Consider the following 20,534-nt stretch of genomic DNA (forward strand, 5'->3'; position numbering starts at 1 on the left):
AACATGTAGTATGTTTTAAAGGAGATGACTTGTGCACTCACACACTTGAATGAAATACAATTTCAAATGATGTCTGTAGACTATCCTATGCCAAGGCCAAATAAAGAAAAGCTATTGGGACTTGCTATTTACAAGACAAAGTTTGGTAAAAATGGGATGAGGATGATAAAGCTAAAAAAGTGGAGGAGGAGAAAGCTCAGAAGGAAAGGGCTGAGCAGGAGGAGAAGGATGCTAAGAAAGGAAATGCCATCAAGCCAAAATTAGTTGTTGGCAAATTGGGTCATGATAGCCTGTAGAGATATGAGTTTGCATTTATCACAAGGAATGAGCAAATCATCTGTGTTCCTCCTGGACATCCCATATATTCCAAAGCCAAAGAAGAAGAAACCAAGCTAAAAGGGACCTCCACAGTTGATGATGATAATCTACTCAGGATAGCTGTAGAGTTTGAAGCTGAATTGGCAGATGAACTAAGGAATGAGTTGGGAGATGAGGCAAATCCTGCTCTTCAACTACAAATCCTGGATGAGGCCAATAAAAACTTGAAGAAGAGAAAGAAAAAGAAGCAGTCTAAGCCAGAAAGTGAGCAACCAGCAAAGAAGAAAAGAATCATGATGAGATCTAAAAGGCCAGATGAAGTTCAAGTACCTCTTCCTTCTATTTTTTATTTGCCTGAAGTTGAAGTAAACATCAATCATGAGAAGATTAAAGAAGACCCTGTAGATTTTGATTTATCAAATCTCAATTTTCCCATAATCTTTATCTCCAAAAAAGATGAGAAGGCTGATTCTCTAGGATCTAAGAAAAACAAATCTTTTGAAGAAGAAAAATTTTCCAAGCCTGTTCAGATTGAGAAGAAGCATGGAAAACTTAAGAGATTTGATCCTGTTGGGCCAGTTCAAGTAACACCTCCATCAAAAGAAGTTGTAATTTCACCTGTAACTGAGATTGTCAAAGTTCCCAAGACAAATTTTGCTTAGTCTATTCAGCTTACTGAACAGCCTCACATTGAGTTGTTTCTAAATGAATTGGAAAAAGTAAAGGCTTTGCCAGTAACTTACAAATTTTCCGAAAGATTAGAATTCAACTACAAAACTGGACCTATGATCACTTGGCCATTACAAAGAATTCTTGATCAAGATTGCTATGTTCCCAAGATTGTCTATATGAATATGGATACAAGAAGTGGATTTGCAAGGGGTGTCAACTGTCAAGCATGAAATTTTAAAGAAGTTTGAAGACATTCAAAGAAGCTGGAGTAATCCTACAGACCTACCAATGAGATTGTCCATCCCTGAAATTGGCAAAGTTGTTCATGATCAACCCTATAAGCTGATGACTTCCAGGGATGAATAAGGAATCAAAAGATTTTTCAGGCTGAAGGATCATGCTAAGAAGGCTGATATTGATACTCTTAAGCACATGCAGAAACTACTCAATCAAAAGAATCCTGAAGAAGCTGACTTTATTGGAGCTCTGCAAAGAGAGATCAATATCAAGCTAGAAAAATAAGGGAAGAAAAGGTTCAGCAAAAGGAGTGAAGACAAAGCAAGAGAAAAGAAATGACTCTAATTTTCTCAGTCTAGAGGAACACTTCATCTCCACTGTATTCTCTTTAACTCTAGTATTTTACATTCTTGCAATCTTACTCATTCTTCAATTCAATTATCCTTCTTTGTAATCTTCTTTGTATAGTGTTTTGTTATCATCCAGCACCCATAATTTATATATGAAATTTCACCAGATATAAATAAGAGGAGATTGTTAGAAATACGTTATGCTTGATGATACAAAGTACTTTAATTTTGTACTTAGTTATTTTCCACTGTAGTTGATCAATCAATGGCATGCCTATTTTAGTATCCATTGATCAGATAACCCATCAACGGATGATTTGGTGTTGTAATAGAGCTATAAGCACCCTAGGTGTTGATAGATGTTATAGTGATCAACTGATATAGCAATTGTTCTATCAATGGATGTATAGATAAGGTGACATAATTGTAAATATTTGAAGTCATGTAATCTATACAAGTGAAGTGAAGATCAATGGCTAGTCAAAGCATCAATGGCTGAATAAAATACATCATCAACGGCTGCATCAATCCATCAACGGGTAACCTGTAAAGCTATCAATTGATGATTCCAGAAAACTATCAGCGGCTACCTTCTTCCTAGCAGTTGATGACTATCAATTCACAGCTACAAGTCAAGTAAAGGACAAAAGTCACATGGGTTGATGTGAAAGGTGTGCACCAGTTTTGGAAGCTAAACCAAAAAGAGTTTAGTCAAATATTAGGAACCTCGAAGCCTACCACTTCTAGCAAAGCAACAAGAATTTCAAACTGCCAAAAGTACTATCAAGTCCAAGAAATTCTATATTTGTAGCTGTTAGAAAAAGAATAGGTGTATGCATTTGCAGACTAGCTTAGTTTGTATTAGTATATATTCACATTGTAATTTTCATTTTCAATGTACAATACATCAAGAACTTAATAGCAAAGCAGTAGAGATAGCAAGAAAGATTTTGTAAGCTTCTGCTCTTCATTCTTTTGTAAGCAGCCAAGTAAAATTTTACTTGGGAGGTTCATAATAGAAAAATCTCTCAGGTGGACAAAAGAATCCACCTGAAATTTTTAGGATCCTTGTTCTTTTAAATTTCTGTTTAGATTTTGATATCTCTTGTCTTTTGAATATGATATGTTTAGCAAAAATAGTTTGAAATTTTTGTAGATTATATTCAACCCCCTTTCTACAATCTAACTTATTGTTTACATTGTCAAATAACGTGTTCTGATATTTCTTGGATAACTGCTTTACTTCTTTGATATACACTGTCTTTTCGGTGCTTTCTTTGCATATTCTATTAATTGTTATTTTGTGCTATGGGACTTGCTGAGCATTCAATTGCTCATTTTTATAGCAAAAAGTGAATATGGCACGTTTTGAGGGAACCGCCCGGAGCGGGTATCAGCAAAGGCGAGGAAAAAACGCATCACACGAGCTGAAACTGTTAGACAACGACGTTTCTTAGTACGGACTTTAGTTATAATAATCATAGTATGTATTCGAATTAGCTTCTATGTAGTCAAGTTAGACTTAATAGTGTTGTAGACGATCGACCCTGCAACTGTGAGGTGGGAGTTGAAATTGTATAATATTAATATAATTCAAGTGTTGTAATGAGCCAGATGTTTAGTGACGATCTAAATCTACGAGATGCGAGTCTAGTGCGTCAGAATTATTATTATTAGAGTAAAGTTCAAAGTTGTGGCCAAAGTTTACACCTTTTTTCAAAATGTTGGCCAGAGTTTCAAATTCTCAAAAAAGTGGCCAAATTTTGTCTCCGTTTCTTAAAAATGTGGCTCCCGTTAAATGTCACTAACGGAGTAACGGACAGAAGGGTAAAAATGAGTTCCAAATTTTCACAAAGGTGGCCAAACTTTGGCTCCGTTTCTAAAAATGTGGCTCCCGTTAAGTGATATTTAACGGGAGCCACACTTTTAAAAAGCGGAGCCAAAGTTTGGCCATTTTTTTGAGAATTTGAAATTCTGGCCAACTTTTTGAAAATCGGTGTAAACTTTGGCTACAACTCTGAAGTTTACTCTTATTATTAATATTATTAAGTTACAAATGTTACATTTTCACATTCACATATTTTGCTAAAAAGTAAAATAAATATTTATACTAAAAATAATAAGATCTGTTTGAATATTGCCTCAGTAATTGCAAAGGCTGATCTTCTGGCATAAATCATTCTAGGAATAAATTCAGCACTGATTTCTTGCTGAGCATTATCTATTTTATTTAAGTTTGTATTTCAGTTTTTGATTTGTAGCTTATTTAAATGCCTAAGTCTGGAGCAATAAAATAAATCAATCTTTAGCATATCTTCTCTGCTTCTATATGTTTCAAGTATAGCAGTGTTTTACAAACTAAAACCAACAAATTGGTATCAGAGCGCCTCTTCTTGAGGGACCTGTGACTAAATCAAAATAGCCACACACACACCTTACTTCTATTTTTTCTATGGATCTCGAAAAACCATTCACATCTCTAGCACCACCGGTGTTCAATGGTGAGAATTATCAACTCTGGGCAGCGAGAATGGAGGCACATCTAGAGGCGAATGATCTCTGGGAACCTGTTGAGGAGGACTACGAAGTTCCTCAAGTAACAGATGCTTCCACCATGTCTCAGGCTAGGTATATACGAGAGAGAAAAGCAAAGAAGTCAAGGGCCAGAGGTACGTTGCTTGCAGCGGTTTCTGCAGAAATTTTTACAAGGGTTATGACAAAAAAATCAGCATTTGAGATCTGGAATTTTCTCAAAACTGAATATGAAGGAGACGAAAGAGTTAAAGGAATGCAAGTCTTGAATTTGGTCAGAGAATTCGAGATGCAGAAAATGAATGGGTCAGAAACAATAAAGGAGTACACAGGTAAACTTGTTAACATAGCAAATAAAATAAGGATACTTGGCTCCGATTTTTCAGATTCCAGAATAGTACAGAAAATTCTTGTTACGCTTCCAGAAAAATTTGATGCTACTATTTCATCTTTGGAGAGTACCAAAGATCTGTCAAAAATTACATTGGCAGAGCTAAATAATGCTTTGCAGGCTCAAGAACAGAGAAGATTGATGAGGGAAGAAGGTTCTGTGGAAGGAGCTCTTCAAGCCAAGTTACAAGTCAATCACAGTGACAAAGATAAGAAGAAGAAATTTCAAAAAAAGAATTTTCATCCTCAAGATTCTTTTACAAATGCAAGCAGCACCAAAGGAGAAAGATACAAAGAATTTCCTCCATGTAAACACTGCGGAAAGAAAGGTCATCCTCCTTTCAAGTGTTGGAAAAGGCCTGATGTAAAATGTGGAAAGTGCAACAAGATGGGGCATGATGAAAAGATATGCAGAAGTGAGTATTACCGTAAAGAAAATGCTCAAATGGCAAACGAGCAGGAGGAGGAGCAGCTGTTCGTTGCATCTTGTTTTACAAGCAGCAGCTCTAGTGATTGTTGGCTAATTGATAGTGGCTGTACCAACCACATGACCGGAGATGAAGAACTTTTCAGAGAGCTGGACAGATCACAAGTTTCGAAGGTCAGAATTGGCAACGGCGCATATATTGCTGTAAAAGGAAAGGGAACAATCGCCATTGAAAGTTGTAGAGGTACAAAACTAATTTCTGATGTGTTGTTTGTACCTGAAATTGATCAAAATCTCTTAAGTGTTCGACAACTGACTAGCAAGGGATTTAAGGTTATATTTGAGAATGAGCAATGTTTGATCAAGGATGCAAATAACGTTGATGTTTTTAGAATCAAGATGAAAGGAAAAAGCTATTCATTTGATCCAATGGAGGAGGAACAAGCTGTATATTCAGCTAACACAACTACTGCAGAATTATGGCACAAAAGGATGGGCCATTTTCATCATGCAGCATTACTAAATATGCAGAGAAAAGATTTGGCTATTGGTTTTCCGCATATAGAGACTGAATTGCCAAATTGCAGGTCATGTCAATATGGTAAACAAGCCAGAACTCCTTTCCAACAAGCAACATGGAGAGCCACCTCAAAGTTGCAATTGATTCATACAGATTTGTGCGGACCTCAAAGAACTCCTTCTCTTAATGGTAGTAGATACTACATCATTTTTATTGATGATTTCACGAGAATGTGTTGGATCTATTTTCTCAGGTTCAAGTCAGAAGTTGCAAGTGTGTTCTTCAAATTCAAGCAATGGATCGAGAATCAAAGCGGCTGCAAGATTCAAGTTTTAAGGTCTGATAATGGCAAAGAGTACACCTCTAGTGAATTCAACAAATTTTGTGAGGATTCAGGCATTGAACACCATCTTACGGCTCCATATAGTCCACAACAAAATGGAGTCAGCGAGAGGAAGAACAGGACAATAATGGAGATGTCCAGGTGCATGCTTCATGAGAAGAATTTGCCTAAAGAATATTGGGCGGAGGCTGCCAACACATCTGTGTTTTTGCTAAACAGACTCCCGACAAAAGCCGTAAATGGGAAGACTCCTTATGAGGCATGGTATGGTTATAAGCCCTTAATTAAAAATCTTAAGGTGTTTGGATGTTTGTGTTTTACTCATGTGCCACAGATCAAGAGAGACAAGTTGGACAAGAAAGCGGAGGCTGGTGTATTTATTGGATATAGCTTGATATCCAAAGCTTATAGAGTTTTTCAGCCCGATACAAAAAAAATTATTATAAGCAGGGATGTAAGCTTCATGGAGAATGATGAGTGGAGCTGGAACAACGAAAAAGATAACTCTGGTGCAGATTATCAGCAACCGATTAATTTAAATCAAGATGAATTGGTTGATGATCCCGCTGTTCGTGGCACCAGGTCACTTGCTGATATTTATCAAAGATGCAATGTTGCTATTCTTGAACCTGATGGGTATCTACAGGCTGAAAAGGATCCTCATTGGATGGCTGCAATGCAGGAGGAGCTCTCTATGATCGAGAAAAATCAGACCTGTGAATTAGTTGAAAGACCCAAGAATCGGAAGGTGATTGGAGTGAAATGGGTGTTCAGAAAAAAGGAGAATGCAGATGGAACAATCAATAAGTATAAAGCGAGGTTAGTAGCTAAAGGGTATGCTCAAATTTTTGGAGTAGACTATTTTGATACGTTTGCTCCTGTTGCAAGGCAAGACACCACCCGAATGTTACTAGCTATTGCAGCCCAAAATAAGTGGAAAATTCATCAACTTGATGTCAAATCAGCCTTCTTAAATGGCTTTCTGGAAGAAGAAATATATGTTGATCAGCCCGAAGCCTTCGTTGTAAAAGGGCAGGAGCACAAAGTGTATCGATTGAAGAAGGCGTTGTACGGCTTAAAACAGGCGCCAAGGGCCTGGTACAAAAGAATTGATGAATATTTGTTGAGTTTAGGCTTTGCTAAAAGCCTTAGTAAGTCCACGTTATATGTTAAAGTTGAGCAAAATGATCTTATTGTTGTATCCTTGTATGTTGATGATCTTTTAGTAACTGGCAGCAGCAATGAACTTGTTCAGAAGTTCAAGGAAAACATGGAGCAAGAATTTGAAATGGCGGACCTTGGAGAGATGTCTTATTTTCTTGGAATTGAAATCAAGCAAAGGGAAGGTGAAATTTTTATGTGTCAACAGAAGTATGCCAAGGAGATCTTGAAAAAATTTAAAATGGAGGGTTGTAAAAGTGTGAGCACTCCTATGTGTCCCAAGGTGAAGCTCTTTAAAGATGATGGAGAAAAGGTAAATGAATCACATTACAGGAGCCTGATTGGGTGTCTAATGTATCTTACGGCAACAAGGCCAGATGTTCTATATGCTGTTAATGTTCTGTCCATATTCTTGAATTGTGCTACCGAGACTCACTTTAAGGCTGCTAAACAAGTTCTCCGGTATATCAAAGGGACCTTAAGCTTTGGGATCAAATTTTGTTCTTCGCAGAACTTTGAGTTACAAGGTTACGCTGATAGTGATTGGGGAGGGTCTCTGGATGACATGAAGAGCACCTCTGGATTCTGTTTCTGCTTTGGATCAGGAATTTTTACTTGGAGTTCTAAGAAACAAGAGATAGTTGCGCAATCAACAGCTGAAGCAGAATTGATAGCAGCAACAGCAGCTGTTAATCATGCTTTGTGGCTCAGAAAAATTTTATTTGATTTAAATCTGGAGCAGAAGCTAAGTACTGAAGTTAAGGTTGATAATCAGGCTGCAATTTCCATCTCAAACAATCCGGTTTTTCATGGAAAAACCAAGCATTTCAGCATTAAATTGTTCTTTGTAAGAGATGTTCAGAAGGATGGTGCAGTACGTTTGAAGTATTGTAGGACTGAAGATCAGCTGGCAGACATATTTACAAAACCCCTTGCTAAGGGTAGATTTGAAGAATTGAGAGAAAGAATTGGTATTTGCACCTACTGAAGCAAGGAGGAGTGTTTGAATATTACCTCAGTAATTGCAAAGGCTGATCTTCTGGCATAAATCATTCTAGGAATAAATTCAGCACTGATTTCTTGCTGAGCATTATCTATTTTATTTAAGTTTGTATTTCAGTTTTTGATTTGTAGCTTATTTAAATGCCTAAGTCTGGAGCAATAAAATAAATCAATCTTTAGCATATCTTCTCTGCTTCTATATGTTTCAAGTATAGCAGTGTTTTACAAACTAAAACCAACAAGATCAAATACAAATATCATTTAAAACAACATAAACTAGTGGCCGGTACATGCCACGGATTTTATGATAATTTCATGTATAAAACAGAGAACCACTTTACAGAATTCAATTATTCAAAGTACTATAAAACTTGCACTTAGACAAATTTAATTAAGCGATTTATTCCTTTATTACACTTGCTAGTTATGAATCAATCAAGCTTAATCCACTAATTTAAACATATAAATTAATTTCGTGGCACAAGCTTAACCATTAGGCCATTCTTCATGTAAAGTGTGGTGGTTGTTTTTGGTGCAACTTCAAATCCTTCAACAACTTGAATTGAATACCTTGCTAAAATTGAAGCTGTCACCATTTTCATCTGCGTGTAAGCGAACTTCTTGCCCACACACAGCCTCGGCCCTCCATTGAACACAGCATACTTGAACGGATTTTCGCTCACGAATGCGCCTTCTTTGATCCATCTCTCAGGCTTGAATTTGCGACATTCGCTGCCCCAGACAGATTCCATCCTGGCCATTGAGAAAATGCTGTAGAGGACCTTTTCACCGCTTTTTACTGTCGTGCCATCTGGAAACACATCGTCCTCTAAAACTTCTTTGAAATCGAAAGGGAGAGGGGGGTAGAGGCGTAGTGATTCGGACAATGCTGCTTGAAGATAGACCATTTTGTGGAGCTCGTCTGTTGTGAAAATAATGTTCTTGAGTTCTTTTTGGATGTTTTGCTGTCGCAGACTGAGGATTTCATGAATTTCTTGCAGAATGTTTTTTTCGACATGAGGGTGTGTGGAAACTAGCCAGAAAAACCAAGCTAGACCCACTGAGCTCGTGTCTCTGCCTGCTAAGATGAAGCTTATGCAGAAATCTTCCAACAATTTATCCGAAAAATAACCGTTTTTACCTCCCTTTTCCAGGTTTATGACCCTGGACAATAAATCAAATTTTTCGTCCAAATTAATGTCCTGTTCTTGTTCTAATTCTTCCTTCCTCTCCTGGACAGTCTTGGCTGCAAAGTCATGCACAACTTTGACTGATTCCTTAAGTCTTCTCTCAAAGCCCAAGTCGAAGAACTTTAAAGCCTTCCACACAAATGGAGGAACCATGAACCTGCATAAAGTCGATTCAGTGGCTTCCTCCAAAGCTTTAGCAAACGGCACATCTGGCAGGCCAATCGACATGCACCCTGGATCGACACCAAAGGCTGCTACACAAATGTTATCAAATGTAAACCGGAGCAACAATTCTTGTAAATCAATGCAAACCTTGGACTCCACTAGATTTTCCAACACTTTCAGAAGCTTCTTGTGCACCAGATCCTGCATGCTCTGCGTCGAGTACTCCACGAATCGTATCGAATGCATAACAGTAGCAGCCGCCTGTCTTTGATGTTTCCAAGACTGATCATCAGCATTGAAAATCCCTTCTCCAAGCAACTCAGCAAACCTTTCCCTGTAGTATCTCCCTTTCGGAAAATTATTGAACTTGGAGTTCAACATGTACTCTATCTTCACAGGATCAGCCGTGACAATACCACAAATTCCACCAACGCTAAGACCTCTAAACGGAACCGTGCCTCGATTATCGATCAAAGCTTTTGTGATCCATTCATGAAGGCAAGTAGAGTGCATGATCATCGTCGGAAAGATTCCGACCAGTGGCCATAACATTGGGCCCTTGGAAGTGAGTTTCTGAACAAGTGAGCTGAAAACAAAGAGACAGAACAGCAAAAATGCTACGTCGTAAAGGCTGAGTTTATCACACAGTGTAGTGACTGCAGAGGAGAAGAAAACCTCCGTGGTGCTCATCTTGAAATGTGATAATTTGGAATAACAATGAGCTAGGTGAATTTATAGAATAGATTAGGGAAGTTTTAGACATGCAACTCGCTTAACAACCACATAATTGCCACCGTCTATCGTTGCTCAAGGTCTTAACTGATGTAGACAGTGCACACACAATCTCTACTCTAGCTATACATGCGTATTCAAGAACAGTGTACAAATTATGTGCTCCTCGAAAACTCGAAAACAAACATTATAAAGTCTCAAGTACCTAGATGCTCTTGTCCTTACTTAAGAATTTGTCTCGATAAATGGCCTATATATCCCGTACTTACAGAGCAACAATAAGACCTTCTTAAAAATTATAAATATTAATTTATAGTTATCAAAAATGGGTCATTACAATCATATATTATCTTTTCATAATTTTAAAAAATTACTTTAGTATTTTCAAAAAAAAAAAAAAAAAATTACTTTAGTAAATACAAAAGAGACCGTACATACTTTTTATTAATATATACAATATTTTTCATTATACTAAATTTTAGAATTGAACAATTCAAATGAAAAATCAAAATGAATCGCTAATTTGAAACAAACATAGCAGTATTTAAGCAATATTTTGCATATATTTTCGGTTCATGAGTTGGACACCGTCTTCGTTTTCTTTTTTAAAAAAAGAAGTTAAAACCGATTTAAAGTCTGATATGTATCTTTCTGAATAACTTATTTTATATTTAAAGCTACTCTTTGATTCTCAATCAACCATCAACTACTTCTTCCCGCTTTTAATTACTTATGAATTATTGTGCTGTTTCGCTGAGTTTAAAATAAATATTTTTTATCTAAAATAAAAAGGTGAAGTGGAAGTTAAAAATAAGTTATAACTTATAAATCATTAAAGTATTTAATAAAGAATTAGAAGTTAGGAAACATAAACTAGTATTTTCGATTTTTTATAAGCACTTTTTGACTCTTTATATAGATCGTACGAATAAATATTTTTAATTTATAAATCCAGTAGCCGAGTTTTTAAACCGGGCCAAACACCCCATTATTCTCTTTGTTTTCTATGCGACGCTTTTATGTTTCGTACCACATTTTTCGATCATCGTCATTGTATGGTTAAAAAGAATTATTTTTATTGAAGGAAAAAGTAATTTTTTAATATTTGATTTGATAAAAAGAAAATTTAGAAATTTCTTTCTTTTTTCTGAATATAAATACTTAATCAAAACTTTAATTCATAAAATAAAATAACTAAAAATAATGACCCTTACCATTTGACACAGCCCAACTAAAAATACGTGTAAAAAATCAAAGTGTTACACAAAAAATAGAAAAAAAATATTATATACGAGAATCTCAAATAGATTTTTCAAATAAGCTCTTAACACCAAATTTAAAATAATTATAAAAAATTAATTCTTTAATGGGTTACTAGAAACTCTTTAAAAATTTAAAAGTTTATTCTCTTTCCTCTCTTTTTAAAAGAAGATCTAAATGTCCTTAATATACTTTTACATATATAATATTCACTTACCTTCAATTCTGTTTCCCGCTTTTTTCATAAATAAAAATAAATATAAATGAACAAAGAAGTATCAAGAATATGTTAATATTATCTTGATTTTCAATAATTCACTTGTTAGGAAGCATATATTTTATGATTATTATAAAAAAATATATATTAAGAGTGTGTTGGAGAGGTCTCCACTGTGCGGGAAGAATGGATGATTTTAATATCTGAAACAAGAACAAACAAGAAATGTTTAAAAAAAAAAAAAAAAAACAAACAAGAAAAATTAGGATTCTCTTTAGGGGCACGCTCCAGAAACTGTGGGGTCTAGACAAATATAAAATTGAGGTTTAACAAGTAGGGTGACGCGCAAAGAGAACCAATCTTTATAATAAAATTTTAGAACCATTTTGCTGCAGAATTCTAAACTATAAATAGATTTTCGGGATTTAAATTTAAATACATGTTTTTTCATCATTGTGTGTATTCAAAAATAATTTTAAAATATAATACATAAATAGGATTAAATACCACATTTTTTGCATGTGCCGTTCTGCTAAGAACCCTAATTAATACTATAAGGTTCTAAAAATTCTTAGGCTAAGGGTTTCAAAAAGAAAATGACCCGATATGTATATGTGTAGGTATATATATGTAAAAAAAGTATAGTTTTATAATATATTTTGTTTATAATTTTCCAGTTCGCCCCTCAATTCATTTACTTTTTAAGCTTTGATTTTAAAAACGCAATTGTTTTCATTGCAGATATCAAATTATAGACTACTATCGATATATGTAAGGTATTTGGGTTAGACACACACATCAGATTTCAAAGTTACTGGTTATTAATTTATAATGTAACTTTCATCTCCCAATTATTTAGAATCAAAACACTTTAAAAACTTATTAAGGATCGCGCTCAACAGAAAAACAGTCCTTACTACTGCAGAACCCGAAATTTTAAATAGATTTTTAGGATCCAAATCTAAATGCATGTTTTTTTGATGTTTTTCCATCGTTGTGTGTGTTCAAAAATAATTTTAAAATATAATACATAGATATTCACATTTTTTGAATGTGAAGTTCTGCTACGGAACCCTAAATAATACTAGAAATAAGGTAAGGATTCTATGGATTCTCTCTCTGATGGCTTTCTCTTGAACATGATTAGAAAACATATTTGGTCAGCATGGGGCACCTTCACGAGCTCACTTTTGATGGGATTGATAACCCCCCAAACTAGCGTTGGAGAGGCCAAGTCACTCGCCTAGTGCGGGAGAGAAAAAATACCCCGAGCTAGTGTTGAGAGACTAAGTGCACGACCTAACGTGGGAGAACCCATATGCCCCAAATTAGTGGTGTCTAGCCTAGCGTGGGAGAGCCTAAGTGCCACGAGCTAGTGTTGGAGATGCCAAGTGCCCCTTCCTAGAATGGGAGAGCCTAAGTGCCCCAATCTAGCGTTAGAGAGGCCATGTACCTCGGCCTAACGCGGGAGAGCGAAAGTGCCCCGAGTTAGTGTTGAGAGACAAGTGTCCAGGCCTAGTGTAGGAGAGCCCCAGTGTCCCAAGCTAGAGGTGTCCGGCCAAGCGCGGAAGACCCCAAGTACTCCGAGCTAGTGTCGGAGATGCCAACTGCCCCGACCTAGCATGGGAGAGCCCAAGTACCCCGAGCTAGCGTTGGAGAGGCCAAATCTCTCAGCCTAGCGCTAGAGAGCTAAAATGCCCCGAGCTAGAGTTTAGAACTGTCCTTTTAGTGCTTAATTAAAAACAACTATTAGTGAATAACCGCCTCTTTATGATCCTTCGTTAGGATTTGCTCATTTTCAAGTAAATCGAGGGGCTTCCACTCGTTTTCTCCGACGGAAAGCCCCAACCCCTTCATTATCTTTTACTCTCGTTAACTTTTCCTCAATAAAACCCAATTTTTTGGGTGTTTTCTTGGAGTGTGTGTTTTGTCGAGTGTTTTTGATTAATTGTGATTGGGTTTATTTAGTGTTGGATCTGTTGAGAAGAAGTTTATTGAAATTTTTGATGATTTGCAAAGATTGTATCGAATCTGGGACTGTGGTGATTATTGCAAAAACTCACCTTATAACCAAAGATTGTTCATCTTTTACGGGTTTACACTTTTGACATGTCTATAGGTGGTATCCAGTATGTAGCTAGCTGGGATGCCTTCGACAGGTCTATAATTGGTGTCCGACATGTAGATAGCCGTGGTGCCGTTTCTCCATCTCAATTTTTACGATTGATGTTTCTGAACATTGGGCTAACAATGATTTTTATGTGATATGGTCAATTGCGATGTTACTATTTTCGGATATGTTAAATGCAATTTGGATCGTCTGGGATGTCTTTGATTTCATTTTTGACTTCAAAAATTTTTAAATTCTTTTTTTTTTGCCAATAGAATTTTTAAATTTTATGTGTTAAACAATCATGAAACAAATTATGTAATTATTTTTAATATGTTATTTGTTTTATCACCTGACTATATAGTTAAGAGTTTTTTTTTAAAAAAAAACAAGTAAACAACTATTAGTAGTACCGGTACACCATTAACTGCGCCACGAAATCAATAGCCCACTCTGATAATTTTCGTAGCGGCTTCGACGAATCCCTGTTCGAGTTATTTATAAAGTGGGGCTCTGACATGATTTAACGGAATTATAATCTAATTATTAGTCGGTTATAAATTAACTTCTTATTTGATTAATTCCGGTTTGACAAGTAGAAAGAGATGCGACAAAAAAATATTTAAATTTAAGTGACTTTCTATATTTTTTGAAAAAGGAAAATAATTCAATAATGAAAAGCCATACAGCATCTACAGATATAATCGAAATTGAACAAACGCATAATCATATCGCTGTTGAATCCTTCCTTCTTCGGTAGGTAACCAAGCGATTTTTTGAAGAGATATGTACATGCTGTAATACTCTCAATGTTGTTTTGAGCAATCGACCATAAATGTATCACCATACAAACCTTTATCACTGAATCAGCACCATGAAAATCCTGCAGATCTGTAATCCCGGACATGATGAACACACAAAATCCAAATAAAAACCTAACTCTCACCAGGAGAGACCAAACAAAACCCAAAAAATTGGGAACTTATTCAAGAAAACAAGAGATTAATTAATAATAATAATATAAGAAGGTAAGATTGGGGCTTTCCACCGGTGAAAGCCGATGGAAGCCCTCGGATGAATGGCGGAGGCGGCTTTAGGGTTTTGAAGAGAGAGTTTTTATAATTGGATATGTGTCGAACTCTTAGTGACTTTCTATATTATCTTCATAATTTTAATTTTGAAATAATGGTAAAATTATTCAGCGCGTCTATTCGTCCATTATCAAGCGATAATTATTAAGCATTGGCATGGAGTTTAATACCAGCACTAGCGTAGAAGCCCGTGCGAGGCACGGGCACTGTTATATAACTGAATATATTTCTGATCAGAAGTTTTGTTCATTTCGATTGTATATTAGTTTTGTGTCAACCTTCTCCTGTATGAAACTATTTGCAAAGAGGGATCATCAATTCATGTCACCATATTGCCGATATTTGTAAAGAGTGTCAAAAAAACAACTCTACTTTAGCATCAAATTAGGTATGTGCATATATTGTATAACACATACATATAGTCAGATTTTGGTGCGGATACATTTCATGTAAATATGAATAACTTATAGCCCAACAGACCTTGTAAAATTTGTTAGTCAAGAACTAAACAAAGAGAAACATACCTAAATATTTAAGAACTGGTAATTCTTTCTGCATAGCAGTACTTCTCTGCAACACACTTACCTGGCTAGAATTTCCTATATAATATCATTGATGAATTGATGAGTAGTGACATAAATTAATATTCCAAAAATAGGTCATGTTTAAGATTCTTAGTTGGGCTAGACATTCTGTAAAAACCGAATTTAAATTCAGTTAACCAAAACCGAAATAGAACAAAAATGCAACCGAACACCAAACCGAAATTAATTCGGTTTTAAAACCGAGCCGAAATTCATATTTCGATTTTTACCGAAAACCGAAGTTCAAAACCGAAATTTGACCAAATCTTGAATTACAGAAACAAACACAGAAATTACTTTACAAGTCATGAATACAAATTACTTTACAAGTCATGAATACGATTACTGAATCAGAAAGTTTAAATACATCTTGGCATCACAGTTGCACAGTCTTGTATCTTGCTGAGTGTTAATATTAAGTGTTAATTGCTAATGCTAATGGCTTATGGCTGACTGCAGAAGTGCCCTGATTGCTGAATGCTTGGAGTCTTTGACTGGATGGAGACATACAAGCTATTGGCGCTCCTCTCTGACTGGTGCTGCTGCAAAATGACAAAGGAATACAATAACATATATATGTATTTAAGTGGTGGACCGATAACTACATGGCAAGCTCAGATCATACAGTAACTTAACTTAAATCATTTACAACTTATGGAGTGATGGTGCATGGTTATGCGACTGAGTGCCTGACTGATACTATCCGAAGAAACATGTCAAGTCTTTTTAAAACACTAATGGCCTGAACAATTGCAGGGATGGGAAGATTGAACTTAGCCAACAATATTGTGCAGGGTTTGTCTAGTGTGTGCCCATGGGCACACATTATATATACACTAAATTTGATGAGTTTGGTGGATTTTAGTTGGTGGACTTTGGTGTAAATGCAGGGGGGCCATCCTTATTTATGATTAGATGACCAATAAAAATGCATCAAAATCATAGGAGTTAGTGCTTATTGTGTGCCCATGGGCACACCATAGAAAAACCGTAAAACAAATAGAATCCACGACTCTGTATCATTTCCAGTAAACAAAAAAGAGAAGCTCTTCTGTCCATGTACAATTAATAACAACTGAATTTAAAAAGTATCAAGCATCCTGAATTTTCTAGAATTGAAGTGGACGATGATCAATCACTAGTTCAGAACTATACAACTGCAAGTGCCTCTCAGCAACAGGATGCTATTTCTGATGGAAAGAAAATGAATCCAAATGATTCCCAAAGAAAAGCAAGTTCAAACTCATGGCCAGATACTCAATTATGCTTATTCTCAACTTGAAAGAGAGAAAGCTATCCAGCAGCAAAACAAGAACATGACCTTCTCAGGACGGATTAACATGGCTACCAATACAGAAACAATAAAACGACCTAAGGCATAAGGTTAGAGAACCATATACCAGAAGTACCTCTACTTTGTTCAAACAATATCATGCAGCTTCAAACTGCAAGCTCGATCAAATAATTATTGTACAACTTATGCAGCCTGGGCAGATAATTTTGAAATGCCAACTCAAACTTAATATGTACAGCACAATTACCTCCCAAAGACCTCTAACAATTACAGTAAACAAAAAAAGATACAGAAAATAAAAAGTGTACAACTGAGAAAACATAGCAGTGAAGTGTAGATTGATTAACCAAACTAATGATACAGTCTTATATATTTTTCAGAGTACCCATCTAATCTACTGCATCATATAGCTTCAAACTGCAAGTGCTAACAGTGGCCAAGGAATAAGTAGTTTGAAGGGTCAGAAAGACAGAATATATCACAGCTTCACATAGTCATTTGTATCCAGATTACAAGTAATCAGAAAAAACAAAAACAAATTAAATACTTACGGTGGATGACTTGTTCCAGTCGCTGAAGCTGCTGCAGAACTTGCATCCATGTTCATTTTCTCTAGTGCTGAAAAAAGAAAATACCACTAAATATTCTTAATAAATATAAAGGTGAGCAGTGCAAAAATAATCAAATAATAAATAAATATACGTTCATCTAGTTGTTTCATTTCTTCGGTTATTCAGTTCAGTTACCGGTTAACCAAACCAAATGCTCTCCCCTAGTTACCAGCAGTCGTCGTCCTGTCTTTCTTAAATGAGGGCTTTAGTTCCCAAGATCTGCCACATCTATGTTTGCCCGAATCACATCATCCACAGAGATTGTAACAGGTTTTTTATCCCTATTTTTAATGTCCACGATCTATTAAAACAAAGCATATAGTGAAAACCACAAATTTATATAAACTGCGATGCAAAAAGTACTATGCAGTTGCGGAAACTACAATTGAAGAGGATCACCTTGGTGTGTACATGTACTATCTCATCCTTAAACCTTCCTAAAGCAGCAGCAGCAGCCGCCGAAGCCTTTTTGTGTAAATCAACCTAATGAAGTACATAAAAAAAAGAGGTAACATAATAGAAATATTACTGTAATGTTGAACAGTCAGATCCAGAAAACAACTGCAGCTTGATCCTGATCCAATCTTGTAACTCCATCACGACTTGCAACAGCCATTGGTAGAAGACAGTTTTGCGCCACCTAGTGAATTTAACAGGACTGGTTTTTAGTGAACTGCACATTTTAAAATAACACAAATTTGAGAGAAATATATATTTCACCCTTGAATTGACTGTTCCATCCCAACGCATGGAGTTTATTGTCATGGATTCTAACCCAACACCAATCCCTATTCAAATCATAACATTCAGAGATGTTCGAAAATATAAAGGTTTACATCATAGGCACCAATAAAGATATAAAATAAAATGTCACGCTACCAATGTCATAAAATCCAGCTTTGATAGCTGCAGATCGGATGAACACTGTCTATTTACTGTTTTAATTGGCAAAGTTTCTGCGGAGCCCGGAATTTTATAATAATTAGCAATATTCGGAAAAATTACTTCAACAAATGGAACCCACACAAATGGAGCAGAAGCAAGGATCTCCAATTTTGATCAGGCATACATTTTTTATACGTTATTAATGGAAAATATTGGTTGTTTCAATCTATCTTCAATTGGATAATCATTTTGATCCTTCCTGATTACTATTAGTCTTAGGTGATTTATTTTGACCCAAACAAGTGTCTTGGTTAATCTTAAATCTTAATGGCTTATCCAGTATGTGATATCAATTAACGACCTCCAGCCTATACTGATCTTTTGTACCACTGTGACTCCTGTGGTACTTGCTATCCCTACCACTCCCTGCTCTACAGTTTGCCGTTTAATTCAGCTTTTATTTTAAAATAAAAATTAATTTGGGAATAGCAGTAATACATAATGAATCAATGCCATGAAAGCTGAAGTCTAATATCATAATTTATATATATTATCACTTCTGAGTGTAACCGAGCAGGTGAAAATTAGATTTACCGTATGTTAAGTGTAATTGATCCTTCTCTAAATATGATGACATCACAGCTGCAGTTTCTGCACTATTGGCATTCCCGTCCTCTCTCCAATCCAGCAGCTTCACTATGATATAAGAATGACGAAGTTTGGTGAGATCTTTCAGATATATAAATTAAAAGGCACAAAAAGTAATCGTACAAAACAATAGCTAGTTTCAATTTGTCTCAACCACAATGAAAGCCAATTCTCTAAAAAAGAGAACTGATGGATCCAATAGTATTAGAGTAGCTAAAACATATCACAAAGAGAATGTGAGAATGGTAATAAAACACAAGTTAGATAACCAAAAAAAATCGCAAATAGATTCTTGAAATGTAACATCTGTTACCTGCAACGTCTGTTTCCTCATAAGTTACCCTATATACAGTACCAGAGCTTTATAGTATTTTATCCCCAGGTTACATAGATCAAGCTCCCAATCTTCTTTGGGTAGAGGCAAATATGGTTTTTAGGTTGATTGAAGGAACCTGTTCAAGTGCTTCTCCAACTGAACATCAAATCCTTGAGATCAACTTTGTCTACACAGAAGATCATCATCTCCTTGCCACTAAGACTTCTTGTCGCTCTATGTATCTTTTAGGCAAAGTTTAGCTCTTCCCCCTATTAAATCAAACCCCAAAGCCACATCTCCATATTCAATTTTCTTATCCTCGCCCTTTTTTTTCCTCTATAAACTTATATTCTTTTTACCAATCAGATGCAAACAAAGCAGCAGCATTCTAGTACAATCAATAGTATAGCATTCAACCCCTATCCTGTGGAAATACTTAGATCATTATATTTGAAGAAGTAAAAATACAGATCAGATCAATCAATTAAACAATACAAAGATATTGACTACCTGATCTTACATACCAATTCTAAAAACTTAAACTTTATCTAACAAAACCTTCAAATTCAACTCAGCTAAAGTCCTTTCACAACAACTATATTTTTGAATTATTTACATTTACGCTCACCAGTGACCACAACATTCTCAAAACAACAAAATTATTTTCATAAAGAAAATCCGCATATACCACTACGAATTTTAACCTTTAGGGCCATTTCGCAAGATTTCAAATGAGAAATAATTGAACAAACATCGGGTCCTAAAGATATATACATAGATATAGATACACGTCACTAAGATAGATTGGAAAGGAGAGAAGATTACCTTTCTAATTGGGTTTGAGACTCTGATAATTAGCTGCGGAAAAAATTTCAGTACATATTATACACACAAGCAGCGGAACTGAAGAGGCGAAACTCAAGAGGCAGGGAGCATATCTAATTAACAACGGGTATGGCAAAGCACGTAATTTTCAAACAAATAAAGGTATTCATGTAATTTCATAGGGATTTTTTTGGCTCAAAATGCCCCTCGTCGCACTATAATATATAGAAGTAGATTTGGTTGGACTCGCGTATTTTATTTTTTAGTTGGTTTGACTCACGCGCATTAATGTACTCCTTTTTTCTATTTTAATAGTCTTGTTTGTCAAGAATTTTTTTTTCCCATATTATTTGTCCTTGTTCCAATTCAAATTTTTATAATTAAAAGTAATTATGATTTTAAGTCTCAAAAAAAAATAAAATCATAAAACATACTTTTTTTTTGAAGAATTCATAAAACATATTTATCTTTGTCTTCAAAATATTTAACTTTGACAAAAACTAAAATTTATTTATATTCTTCCTTGTTATAAACTCCTATATTTTAATATATTATATATGTAACTATTGTTAAAATGATTATGCTTCATTATACTAATAAAAAAAATTGTTGCTATATAATTTATAAATATAATGAGTATTTTTTTCTATTCTC

The 20,534-nt window shown here is 35.4% G+C and overlaps 1 protein-coding gene and 1 long non-coding RNA gene across 9 annotated transcripts; both read right to left on the reverse strand.

Annotated features, from left to right (window-relative positions):
- Positions 1-8,378: 8,378 nt before the first annotated feature.
- Positions 8,379-9,997, reverse strand: LOC108194593 (cytochrome P450 86B1). The gene has a single exon (XM_017361553.2). The coding sequence runs from the start codon at positions 9,995-9,997 to the stop codon at positions 8,420-8,422; it is 1,578 nt and encodes a 525-aa protein (XP_017217042.1). The 3' UTR covers positions 8,379-8,419.
- A 5,483-nt stretch (positions 9,998-15,480) lies between these two features.
- On the reverse strand, positions 15,481-20,026 carry LOC108195689 (uncharacterized). Of its 8 annotated transcripts, none has more exons than XR_010285408.1 (8): positions 19,881-20,026; positions 19,053-19,479; positions 18,686-18,787; positions 17,927-17,994; positions 17,606-17,846; positions 17,376-17,487; positions 17,147-17,213; positions 15,481-15,843 (listed from the first exon to the last, which is right to left on the reverse strand). It is a non-coding gene; the product is annotated as an uncharacterized LOC108195689 (long non-coding RNA). The 8 variants fall into 8 exon arrangements; XR_010285407.1 differs by having other exon boundaries at positions 17,342-17,487; XR_010285406.1 differs by having other exon boundaries at positions 17,376-17,507.
- Positions 20,027-20,534: the final 508 nt, after the last annotated feature.

This window comes from Daucus carota, chromosome 7, assembly GCF_001625215.2.
Source record: "Daucus carota subsp. sativus chromosome 7, DH1 v3.0, whole genome shotgun sequence".
In the NCBI taxonomy this organism is placed as follows: domain Eukaryota; kingdom Viridiplantae; phylum Streptophyta; class Magnoliopsida; order Apiales; family Apiaceae; genus Daucus; species Daucus carota.

Excerpts from the sequence above, each read along its gene's own strand:
- LOC108194593 (XM_017361553.2), bottom strand. The coding sequence starts at position 9,997 with ATGAGCACCACGGAGGTTTTCTTCTCCTCTGCAGTCACTACACTGTGT.